The 12,647-nt window shown below is 40.4% G+C and overlaps 1 protein-coding gene across 7 annotated transcripts in view; it reads right to left on the reverse strand.

Moving 5' to 3' along the window:
- Window positions 1-12,647, reverse strand: part of LOC136782741 (uncharacterized) — a 42,346-nt gene that overhangs the window by 13,192 nt on the left and 16,507 nt on the right. For 4 of the 7 annotated variants that reach the window (XM_066742380.1, XM_066742382.1, XM_066742378.1 and 1 more), the window contains exons 2-7: window positions 7,796-9,332; window positions 3,394-3,588; window positions 2,864-2,971; window positions 2,169-2,258; window positions 1,765-1,851; window positions 922-1,020 (exon numbers count right to left, since the gene is read on the reverse strand). In XM_066742380.1, coding sequence (XP_066598477.1) covers window positions 922-1,020; window positions 1,765-1,851; window positions 2,169-2,258; window positions 2,864-2,971; window positions 3,394-3,588; window positions 7,796-9,292 — 2,076 coding nt within the window. In that variant the 5' untranslated portion in view covers window positions 9,293-9,332. Of the gene's footprint in view, window positions 1-921; window positions 1,021-1,764; window positions 1,852-2,168; window positions 2,259-2,863; window positions 2,972-3,393; window positions 3,589-7,795; window positions 9,333-11,052; window positions 11,163-12,647 lie in introns of those variants that run through there. The other 3 variants (XM_066742379.1, XM_066742381.1, XM_066742384.1) reach the window with 3 other exon arrangements.

Here is a 12,647-nt window from a genome sequence, read left to right on the forward strand (position 1 = left end):
AGATTGAGGATGAAGTCGTATTGGGGGACTGCTCGGTCCAGTTTTCAATTGCTCCTTTCAACCGTATGGGTGAACCGTACAACCGAAGGTGTATGACCGCCTTAAAGGTTGTTTACGTCCGCGCATTACTGACTTGAGCTGCTACGACTTTCCTTCGCAAGCTATATTCGTCAAAAACAATCGTTCGTTTAAAAAAATACCTCCAAGGCTAATAATTTATAATCCATTATCGACAGTCTCCGAGAGGCTTATCAGACTTTTTTCTTTAATATATTCGATCGTACATAATGGCTCGAGATTGGATCATATCTTCCGCGTTGGTAAATGCTGGCTGAAGGATGTCACCGGCCTTTCGAATGGGTATATAGCATATAATAACCCGATAAAACCGATAATCGGGAGCTGTCGCGAAAAAAAGGTGTTACGTGACGGTGGTAGTGGCGAGACGGTTAAGCGATTCTCGCTGTGCCGTTAAGTAGGGCGAGTGCTAGTAGGTTATTATCAAGTCGGCCCTTCCTTAAAAGGAGAGACAGCATTCGTACTGTGACGAGAGCGATTGGAGCTCGTTCCTTCCATTTCACATCAGCGTCTATCTCCGAAACGAGCTTAGCCAGTTACTCTCAATGCTGCGCATGGTTCCTCTCTCTCAAAGGTTAAGGTCATCTTTCGAGATCACGATTAATCGATCCATCGCGTCTCCTTTATGTCCGAGAATTTTTACATTGTACGTCCTTTGTTTTCTCTTTTCTACAATAATTGAACCGCAAGTAGCACTTGGACGAACTTCGCAATTGTTTTATCGAAACTCGATCGATGAAATTGGGCTATGATACTTTTTATTTTTCTAACGATGCCGAATGCTTTCAAGAAACAATTTCTTCTGAGACCAACGTCGTCAGAGATTGCTCGTAAAGTACTTACGAGGGCTTTGACAGACACCCCGGTGAAGATGCAGCCATCTTTGTTGAGCTTTCTATAACCTTCCTCGCATAACCTCAGATCACCCATTGATCTTGTTTTCTATGGTATCCAAAGCGTTAATAAGAGCTTATATTAGTAGTAGGTAAGTAGCATTTTGATTATGTTTGTTTAACAAATGCGAGTTCAATGATGTCACACGTCGTAGGTTATACGTTCATGTAGAGTGTGTGTCATACGTATGAACAACAGTGATCATTCAATTCGCGGCGAATATCTGTATTTAGCCTATATATAATATTGTGATATTGTAATTATTTATTGTTAATAGTACCCGGTCTCTGCAGATCTATTGTTTTCGATTATTCCGAGAAGTTGAAAGTAGTTCATGCATATCTACTCAGAATACAGTCTCTATTCTCTATGCTCTACTCTGTTTTGCATTAGATTAACTCTATTTTAAATGTCTAAGCATTCGCATGCCAGCACAATTGTATATTGCGAGAATTGATCGAATGATTTTATTAAACATAAATGGTTCTGTAATCAATATGATCTTTACATTTAATTATTCTCAAATATTAAGCAAGTATACTTGATAGATCAATTTTATTGTCCAAATAATTTTTATCCATCAGTGATTTCTAAACACGTCAACTCCTGCGACGATCAAAATCACTTGTACAAATGTTACTATCAGTGTTTTTTTGTGTTTGATAAATGATTTTAATCATGTATCAACAGACTATTAAGAAAATAAACGAGAGACGTTAAATAAACTGAAGTTTGTGACTTTATTTTCAAATCATTTTGTAATATTTGACGTGAAAGGAATGCAATACGAACCTCCTCAGAGTCCAATGAATGGTTTACTTTTCCGAAAGTAGACTGATCGTCGTCGCACATACTCGAGATGTCGCCGAAGCTTCGACACTGTTAGTGACAAAACACATCTGACGAATGCATTAACCGCAATGTTATAATTATCAGCTAAGCCAGTTGATTAGAGCGAGCCCGAGGAATTAGCGGAAAAAATTCCTTCGCGTTTCAATCAATGATTTGTTAATTAAGCATTTTATTTTAATTTTAGAATTAGTATATATATATATATATATATACGATTTTAGATATTCCCTGTTTTAAACAGTATGAAAATTCTTCCGTGTATCGAACGAATGGCAATAGTATGTATATATCCGCTATGGGCTTGCACTACATTAATATCTCAATTTATATACACGATTACTTACCAGTTGTTTGATGGATACTCCGGTTGCTATTCTTTCTCTGCACGATCTTTCGTACTCGTTGCGAGTTGCCTCGGACACATAATTCTGTGTCTGCATGCAGGAAACATGATGCGCAGTGGGGAAGTCAATACATGCAGAAAGACGTGTATGAAATTAATGCTGTAGATTAAATCGAACTAATCCATTTAAAGGTAGATCCTATTTCTAATGTCATTATCACACTCGGTAATTATTAATAATTTTTCAATAATTTAATAATTTGGTGCAGCTAAAGTTTTTGAAATCTAATATTTCAGTTAGGTGGCATAGAGCATATTCGTGTACTAGCAAATTAGTAACACAAATTTAATAAAAACGCAAAAGAGCTTGAGGATAGAGAGACAGAGAGAAAGGGTAAGACTATAAAAGAGAGAGTAAGAGGTATTAATGACAAAATTAAGTTTAAAAAATAACAGTCACATAAAGGCAAATGATAAACGTTAAAAAGAAAATGAATTTAAACTAAAATCTTTTAGTAAACTGCACGTAAGAAAAATAGTAGGTATATCGATTAGTTAGACAAATGATAAAATACTGGTTTTTGTCATAAAGCACATTAAAAATATTGCAGCAAAATTGTTTTTCAAGCATAATACTCACTGTCAAATATGTATTTATTCATTGATAGCTTCTGCTTAAACATGTATATGACTTACCAACGACTTAACGTTGACATTCGACAAGTCTTCATCGGAGAAATCGATCATCTCTGGATGTGATTGACGGGTACACGCATGCATGCTCGAGTCTTGCAAGTTACAGTTCTAACAAAAAAAAGAAACACAGGCACACACTAATAAGCATGCTACTTTAAATTCAGACGGCGGCTCATGCTTCACATTGACAGAATAACCTTACAATAAATCAAAATTAACGTTTCAAATTTATATGATTATCTTTCCGAAGCAAATATTACTCTTTCCCCAACAATCATATCGGTAAGTCTTGAATATATGGCGAAACGTCCAAAAAATCTTTGTCCAACGTAATTTTCTACTAATTTAAAGAACACACCTTGGGATACTGCTAAAATCATGCAAGAGAAGAAGTGTATAAGTTTTGATATTTTCTGCAAATACAGAGGTAGCAGGCAGAGAATTATCCGAGGGTATATAGTGATGGAAGGAGACGATAATGAGCGGTTAATCATTGAGCAATTGATTTAAGGATGGTATTTTAGCCTTACCACAGATATGTTCTCCTTTTCGAGATCGTTCTTCTTGCTTTTTTTTGTCTTTTTAGTGCGTGGCGTGTTATTTGGCGAGGCATCGTTGCCAGCAACGCCTTCGATCTTTTTCTTCTTAGTCTTGGTCCCGCTTTTGCCTGTCGACGATGTCACTAAGGTCGTGCTCGAGGTAATACTCTCCTCCCTGCTCTCGCTCTGCAACAATATTAATAATAGACGATGCAAACGTTAAACAGTGTATATATAAACTTCAGGAACTAGCCAGGAACTTCCTACTAATGGGAAATCCAGTCGTGCAATTGCTTTTCTCTTATTCAAGAGCTCTGGTAATTGTTCAGCGTGAGGTAGTCGTGTGTGCATGTATATATGGTGTGTAAAGAGAGAAAGGTGCATGGTTGTGATATCGATGAGCTCGAGATAAACGAATACAAACTGGCACTGCCCTGGCAGCCGGCACGTGCGCTACGTAATGCAAAGCACGTGGCATAATATGCAACAGCCTCCGCGGGCACTAACCGATTAATTACACCTCCAACGGATCGAAACGATAATTTATCCTTTTGATCCGTCTCTCTAACGGCACGAACCTATTTAGCTTTCATTAATGGATGCCTCCGTCTATCAATCATACGTGTACCTCAACAGGATCGGGAATTACCGGAAAATTCTGTTCCACATCGCTCTGTCTTGCACTAATAAGCTCTCAAATAATACTCCTATAAATCGCTCCCGTAACTCTTAATCTTGCCAGTCTCGAGAGTCTCGTGCAAAACCAACGAAATTCAAGAAGAATACACAATTTCAAATCCCTCTGTTCTGATGCGTTAACACCATTTCTCTACCTTGCTACAGAACAATTCCAAATCAACAAAAATGTTGATGTTTCATAGTCGTTTGATGATTGGCTATCTATAGATATGAAAAATCAAGAAAACAATGGGAGATTGTAGTTTGACTCACGGTCATAGACAATACTCGATAAGTATAGGAACGGGGTGCTATAAAAGGTGTAAGCAACGCATAACGTATAACTTTAGAAGCGCGATTCTACTGCTGCTACAATACTATTTCCCCCTAGTAACTGCCAAGTCTTTTGAAAACTATATACCGTGGTATTTCCTGAGCAACGAGACTATATACAATCCTGTAATATACGTTCCATTCATTCATTAAGATGGGAACGCCAAGCAGACCAAACGTTCATCTGATAGAGATCTATACGAGTATTTTGTATATATAGATAACGGAATTTTGTCGCTCAAGTGCAGCACGTATGTGTCTGACACCTGTATAATGATCATCGAATATCAATAAAAATGAAGGATTAAATAAATCGAGAAATGCCTTGAGAAAAACATTTCCTATGCGATTTCGACACGGTGCATTGAAAAAATGCTGGAATACCATGTGAATCCGGTGAAATCTCGGAAGTGTAGGAAGATGGAGGAAATGCTTCGAAGAGACTTGGCAGAAAATGCAAAATATCGTGGGAAGAATAGAAATGCTAATTCCTCGGGATTCCTAATAGGTGAAATGAAAACTGGTCTTAGGATTCTGACAATGGGATTCGCGCGCATCGAATTTCCATCCAATTAGAATTCGAGATGACACACTTTCCGGTGTGAGCGGTATAGTACATCCGATAGCGAGGGAGACTACAGCGACGATCAATTAGAGTAGGAAGTATTTTTACTGGAAAGGGAGAGACGGCGAAGAGAGAGAATAGTGTCGCGAACCGTTATGGTCGAGTAAACGACATAAAACGTGTGTAAGAGATATAGCAGGAATCCGTGTATTATACGCATTTTAGATGCTGAGGACCGAAATGTGCCGTTCGGGATTTAAGATTACTATAATTATTTGCTTTAAAGAAACGGGCGGTAGAAAGTGTACGCGTCTCTTCTTACAAAAGCCGAGTTGCCGTTGCACGACGACGCACTCGGAAAGTCGGAAGACGAAGGACAAGTGTGCGCGAGCGTGCGTCTACCTTGGCAACGGGGTCGATGAAAGAAGCTCATCCAACAAGGACGCCCCACACGATCAACCATATATACCGTTCACAAAGAGCGAGGAACTTATTTACCAGACCTCTATACTTTCCTTCCAACCTCTCTCACACTTGAATTAACCCGAATGTGTCATCGAAATAACCAAAACTTCATTTTTTCAACGAAACAACATACACTGCGACTATTCCGGAATAATCCTATAACCATCGGTTCAATATTACACGAAAAGATTCTCTATAAAGAACAACGTCTCAAGTAGGATTTTTCAGGGCATTGTTTTTGCATGCCGATGGATTAAAGACTACTGACAGGTGAAGGTTACGTAGAACAGATGTTCCCAGCGTATTTTATGAAACGCTTTACAAACGAGTTTTAATATTGCAATGGCAGCGAAACGTTAACGCGATTAGTTTGATTATAAAGACGCAATCGCTAAGTCAGGTAAGTTCCAAGCGACATCCACTTTGGTAATGAGGTCGATGAAAGCCAACACGAGGAAGACACCGAGTGGCAGAAAAAGATGTGAAATTCCCTGGCTCCGTTCAGCGACCGTATCGTCCGCACATGCACCGACGTGCTCCAGGTGATTCCGCTGCCGCGAGCAGGTGACTCCGCTAGGATCGGACCATTATTTTCTAGGCCTTGCAACACTACCCGACGCTCATCGGAACTAATTTTCATTCAAATCCCACTACAATTACCCACTTATTTAGAAAAAAAAAACGGTACTAGCCGCAAATCTCAAACTATACTCACTATATTACCTGCTTCAATGGAATTACCTCAAAAATCCTCTATCTGTTAGGTCACTGAACTCTTAATTGAACCACAATAACACCCACAACCTTAACAATGCTATTCCTATCAACTTTAAGTGTCTTTTTCAAAATTCTCTCTCATTTTTAATCGACCTATTAACAATCTCGATAAATCCTCTTTGACTAATTACGACTAATTTTGGAAACTCCTCGACGAAGCGGATTGAGTGGTAAATCGCAGTTATCGATGGGTCATGCTGGAAATCATTACTTTTATGTTCTTGATAAATAAAGTGGAACAAGTGGCAATTGTGTTTGAAAGAATATAATCAGACTCGATGTATTATAGCTGTACCTTCATTTTGTACAAAATATCCGTCTTTAACACCGATATTATCGATTAACTTGATATCACTTGTATGTTAGTTATAGAACGTTGTACCTGCTGGTAATACACAACTTTAAACCACAGAGAACTTTTGGCGAGTGGTTTTTAAAATTCGTAAGTGGAGCTTCTAGTGATTGGATGTGTACACGTAGACTGTACGAAACGGTAGAAACGTATGAACCAGTATGAGGCTTGAGCAGGTATAGCTGTTGGTAGCGGAGACTGGAACATTGTGGAAGTGGAATGGAACTATTGGAAGGCTGTAGTAGGATAGGGAGCGAAGCATAAGAGCCGCGAGCTGCGAGCCGTGAGAAGCACACGGAGCTGGGGAAGGAAGCCGATTGGTCGCTAGGTGACCATCTGGACGATGAAACCGAGCAAGATCTACCGGCAACGACCAATCGCATTCGCCGGTTTAAGCGCATGCTCTTTCTATCTCAAGTCCCATTCTGAAATTCTGACACGAGTTCACGATGCGAGCTGAGAACCACCACAGCCACGAGCTAAATAACGCTGCCTCGGGCTAAAATCCCTTTCACATGTTCCTCCTCTCCTAGCATTACTATATAGATATATACAGAGATTCTACCAACAAACTCTTCATCTTTCCCGCTCAAACTCTTTTAAATGATTCGACGATAAGACAACACGATCCAAATTTACCTATATATGGATTTTAGTTTTTTTTGAGAAAAATCTCCGAAACCTGATAAATAATATTGCTGATTAAGCAAAACAAATACGCAGTCTCTTTAACTCGTTTCGTGTTTTATCGCTCGTTACGCAAACTATTCCGCGTGAGTAACGCAGTCCGCAAGAGGCTATACGATCCGTTTCGCGTCGCTTCATCATTGATAAGTAATTCAAGCGCGACTCTGCAGTATAGTTATGAGTGTACCTCTCGATTCAATGACAATAAGGTGCATTTACATGAATAGAATACTATACACACGCATACAGTATTCTGCCAAAGGATACATTGACCTACCCACATTGGGGAATTCTTTAAAACGCGCAGAGTCGTGACTGTGTTGGGTATGTACGAGATATCCGCCGGAGGTGAGAGAGGAGGGGGGGGGGGGGGGGGAGTATCTTTGGAGCGTGGTTAGCATGACCATCTCAAAGTAACGAGCACACTCTGCCTACGCTAATTGTAAATCGAGCGTGTCAACGTGCACCGTAAGTCTGCGTACCGAGTAAAATGGACGCTGATCGGAGGATTAGTCACGAAAAACAACAACACTTACATCACACGTGTTAGAAATGTCGCTCGTCTCGTCGTCCGGTGTAGCGAGGGGGGCTAGCGGGGAGTTCACAGGCGATTCGTCCCGTTTATTCACAGGCCTATCGTTGATCGTCGGCTCGTTAACGTCCATCGTTCCAACGCTCGTCATGCAGCTGGACATCTGTTCGTCAGTTTGCTTCGGATCGGTTGCCTCCTCGACGGTCATCCACGAATCAAATTTATTCCCCCTCGTTCCTCCTTCAACTTCCTCCTGATCGACCTCCCTCGATTCTCTCGACTTGTCGAAAGCAACGCTCGATACAGGCGATTCACTCGTCTTTTCAATGGAGGCTTTTCTCCAGTCAAGATTTTCCAAGATATCGCTGTTCGACGCGGCCGATCCTGTCAATCCTTCTGCTTCTCGAACATTTGCTTCTGCCATTCGACACTCGGCCAGCACACTGCGTTCTGTATCGATGAACTCTTGTGTACTCGCTGCGTCAGAGTTCTCCGACGGTGTTAAGGCTTCTTCCTCCAAGTTTCTCGATCGACGCGAGTCGGGTCCGCAGAAACGATCGTCCCTTATCTCGCACTCGTGGTCCTCGTACCGATAAGAATCGTGGAAGTTATCGGAAAACTGTTCGGTAGGGTTAGACGAATTGTAATTGTCCTGCGGCGAGAGAACTTGGTCGGTATCGTCCGGACAGTTTTCCACCGTCCCTGCATCGTTCAACATCTTTCCTCTGGACTCCTCCTCTTGTTGGTACTTATCTCGCAAGAGAGGACTCCTGGAGATCGATGACGCGTCAACGTTATCGACTGCGGGCGGCTGGCAATCAAAGTCTGAGATTTCGACTGGCTCGATGGCTTCGGATCTTACGAAGCAAAGATTTTCGACGGCTTCTTCCCGTGGCGCGTAGTATTGAACGGTCTCGTTGATGGTCGCATCGGTGCCAAATTCTGGCTGCTCCCCGAATATCTCGCACTCCTCCTTATCTCGCATATCGATGCGCTCGTGCTGGATATTATCGATTTGTTGGTCGAGAAGATCGTGGTTTTTCCTCTCGAGGGGAATGTGACCGTTTTGGTAATTGTAAGGATCTTCCGTTATGGAACAGTGCTCGCTCTCCGCTACGATGAATTCTGTATTTACATCTAAAAGATCCGGCTGGCGGTCCAGAACGATCCTCTTAACTGGTTCGGGCGGTGGCCTTGGCTCCTCTTCGGGGTCCTCCATGACGAGTACCTCGTCGTCGTTGCTCGAGCAGATTCTCAAGGCCAATTCACTTTCGATCAGTTCCTGCAGGCTCTTGTCTTCCGTGTCGAGCTCGTTGCGCGTATTGTTCGTTAAGATTAGGTCGTCGTCGTCGTCATTTGTATCACAAAGCGAGATTAGTTGATTGTTACTCGAGGTTATGTTATCCAGGTCTATCAAACCGTTGTTAGATTGTACATTGCACACTTCGCTCTTCTTATTACTTACGACATTGATCGATTTCTTCGTCGCCACTTCTGCCATCGTGGCGCAAAGAAGGCCCTCTCGTTAATGCGTTCCGCAACTGTAAAGTAAAGAAAACACTGTTAAAAATTTAAATTCCATCAAAACTATTTTTCTCTTATCAAAATGCCGCAGTTGCATAAAGCAAAACATTGTATCTTTTAATCTAATTGACCAGTGTCATGGGATTAAAAAGGCTATGCAGTTTTTCCTTCATGTCAAATGATTCGTCTACAAAGAATTGAAATACAAGAATTAATGGTGGTTTGCTCAAACTGTTTGAAGCAGTGGCGCAGTAAATATTGCACTTTAATAAGATTAAATGCTATAAAACAGGCGCCAGTCTTACTACTACCGAGTCATAAAAATAAGAGAGAAGAAGTATCGCATTCCTTTTCTGCAGTTCTCATGCATTTGTATTGCCTTAACGGTAGACTAACATACGCGGTACATAGTATACTACCCTTATTTAACATGAGTTAAAATTTTCGAAATTATCAAAATTACTAAACGCAATTCGAGGGGAATGTGTGTACACATGTATTTATTTCTGTTATTTTCTAGAAGAGCCGAAATACTCGGTATTTATGCTGTTTATCAGATTTCCACTTGGCTTTATTCGTTTTTCCAGTTTAAAATAGCTTTGCTTCATCGTACGAGGCTTCGGATTGGATGAAAACTTCTTGACATTATTTTCGAAGCTTTTCATATCATCAGAAATAGTAATGGGGGAGAAGAGAGGGGAAGGGAAGGAGGGGGGGGGGGGGTAGGGTGACTCTGCCGTTTCCATATACTTGAGAAAATCCAGGCGTTATTCGCGAGGCTCTAAATTTCGTTATGATGAGAGAAATATCGTGAATCCTAATTCCGATATGGGAGAAGAGCGAGAGGAGCAAAGGGAAGCATTAATGGCAGGAGTGCGCGCGGCTAGTTAAGCGGAAGTTACATCTTTCTGAAAGTCAGCCGCGACTGCAGGCCAGCGTTGTTGGCCAGCAAGCCAAACTTCCTATTATTAGCCATTTCGTGCCGTGCGTCTGCGTATTTATGCTAAAGCAAAGGAATGCATTTCGAAAATGAAATCCGAAACTCTTAAAGGGTATTCAATCCGTGCCATGCCGAGATCGAGTATAGTTATAACACAATTGCGTAACCCCCTTGCATTGCATCTAATTGCAGTGGGGCCTAAAAGCGCGCACATTTCATTTAACTCCATTCATTATTTATACGCCATACCCATAATTCCTACATTTCCCTGCTTTCCTAGATTGCTCAATGATACATCTTTTTTTTCTTGTCATTTTTTTTTAATGTGGCCCATGACATTATCCAATAATACACCAGAGAGAAATTTGTTTTAATATTAGTTCATTAAGAGAGTTGAAACAAATATTTGAAACGGATGTTTGGAAAGATTGAAACATTTTTCGTAGGAAACTTTGCGAGAGGTACTCTCGAGAAATTGCTGCTAGCGAATTTTGAAAGAAGCATAAAACAGTTGAATCGAAGTATGAGGTAAGTGGGTATAAGGCAGTGGGTTCGGCCAGAATTCACAAAAATACTTGAGAGGCTTGACAGTTTGAGCAGATGCTTATTGCATACACACACACACACACACCGATACATTCATCGAGATATTTAAAATCACGGATGAGAAGTTTTTTAAGTTTAAAAAAACGTCATCGCAGTCGTGGAGTATAAAGCCGTTTGCGCGCTGCCTGTTTAATTTAATCTTCTTCTCTCTTTCCATCGGTGTATATCCTTTTCCCTTTTTCATTCCCTACCCTCTCTTAGATCTCGTATCTTCCCCGCTTTGCCCTTTTCCTCTCCTCTCCCACTCTGATTCTCTCTTTCTTCCCCCGGCGTTTCGCCGAGGTCGTTCTTCGGGTTCACGACCGAGAGACTGCGAAGAAACTCTCTTCTCTCTCGCGTCTCTCTTTCCTCGTCGCGCTCAATTCAGCCTCTCTCTATTTTTAGAATGACACACTACCGCGATTCAACAGCGCGCGAGATGCTGCGTATATATACTAGTCGGAAAATCATCTGCCCAAAAGTAGCAACGAAAGTGATAGTTCAAACGCTCTTCTTTTCACTTTCACGCCCTTCAATCTCAATTATATTCTACCTCGATCAAAGTCAGATTATATTGCACATTGACATCTGTAATGATAAGAGTAACGCAACAGGAGAGTTATAGATTTTTCTTTCAACAAATCAAAACTCGAAGGATTTTATATTGTAATACTTTGACTGCACAGAAGCTATTCGATTCAGGTTTTGGAGGCAAAGAATGTGCTCGACGAATACATTCTTTAAAAACAAAAAAAGAAGGAAACAAGATTCGAAATTTACGAAGATTTGTGTAGTAGTATCTCTTCTGGTATAGTTCTTTCATATGTAAATTAGCTGATGATAATAGTCCCCTCGGGCAATGCATTGCTGGGTCTGCTCCGTTGCTGTGACTTTCACGTTCAATTAGATGGAGGCACAACGATATGACAGTGAAAAGCATAATTATTATTAAAAAAAAAAAAAAAAAAAAAAAAAAAGGTTATGGTTCTGCACACTAGCTTACGCCGCGACAAATGATGTTTACGTTACTATGTCGAGATTGAACAGCAGAGTTCATTGAAATCTCCAAGTGTATTGTCGACTTGAAATTGATAAATTTGACATTAATGGAATTGATGCGACACCCGGAGTGAATCGATTATCTTGGATGACGTCAGTGGATAGTGGTCCACTATAAACTTTCTCACACAATAATTAAAAGAGCGCGCCATGCTTGATGAAGGTATAAAGGGCTCTCACGAGAAGCAATGTAAATTTTTGCTCCTTCCATTTAATGAATTATACATGCTTTTCAATTCGACATGAATCGATCGTGCTCAATTTCTTCACGCACCCTGTGGAATCTTATGGAGATTAAATAATTAGAATTTTCAATCAGGATTCTCTTAAATACCTTTTCAAACACAATTGCATCTTTCTTGCAATTAAAATTACAATATTTTCAGAAAGCTAGGTATTTTCTATTGTGGAAAAATCATTGTATTTACAGAAAAACAGTTTCAATGTAAATTATACATATAACATTTTACAAATTTGCCTATAGTTTTGAAATCCTTACCGAGTAAAGGTAGAATGGAAAAATATGTAAATAGTTCGCAAACAAAGAGAAACTCGTTAAAATTGTGTTGTTATTCCAATATAGGTATATATATAACGTAAAGCACTAATTTCTAGAACCTTTATAACGTCAAAGGTTAGAACTGTTATTTACTACCGTGTTTGCTGAGTAAGAACGTATTTGTTCACAGTGGAAGAAGTATTTATTTTGATCGACTCTCCGCCAGGGAACATCGGACATGTACATATC

Source organism: Prorops nasuta, unplaced genomic scaffold, assembly GCF_024137725.1.
Source record: "Prorops nasuta isolate Cenicafe-Biocafe unplaced genomic scaffold, Cenicafe_Pnas_1.2 PNAS00030, whole genome shotgun sequence".
In the NCBI taxonomy this organism is placed as follows: Eukaryota; Metazoa; Arthropoda; class Insecta; order Hymenoptera; family Bethylidae; genus Prorops; species Prorops nasuta.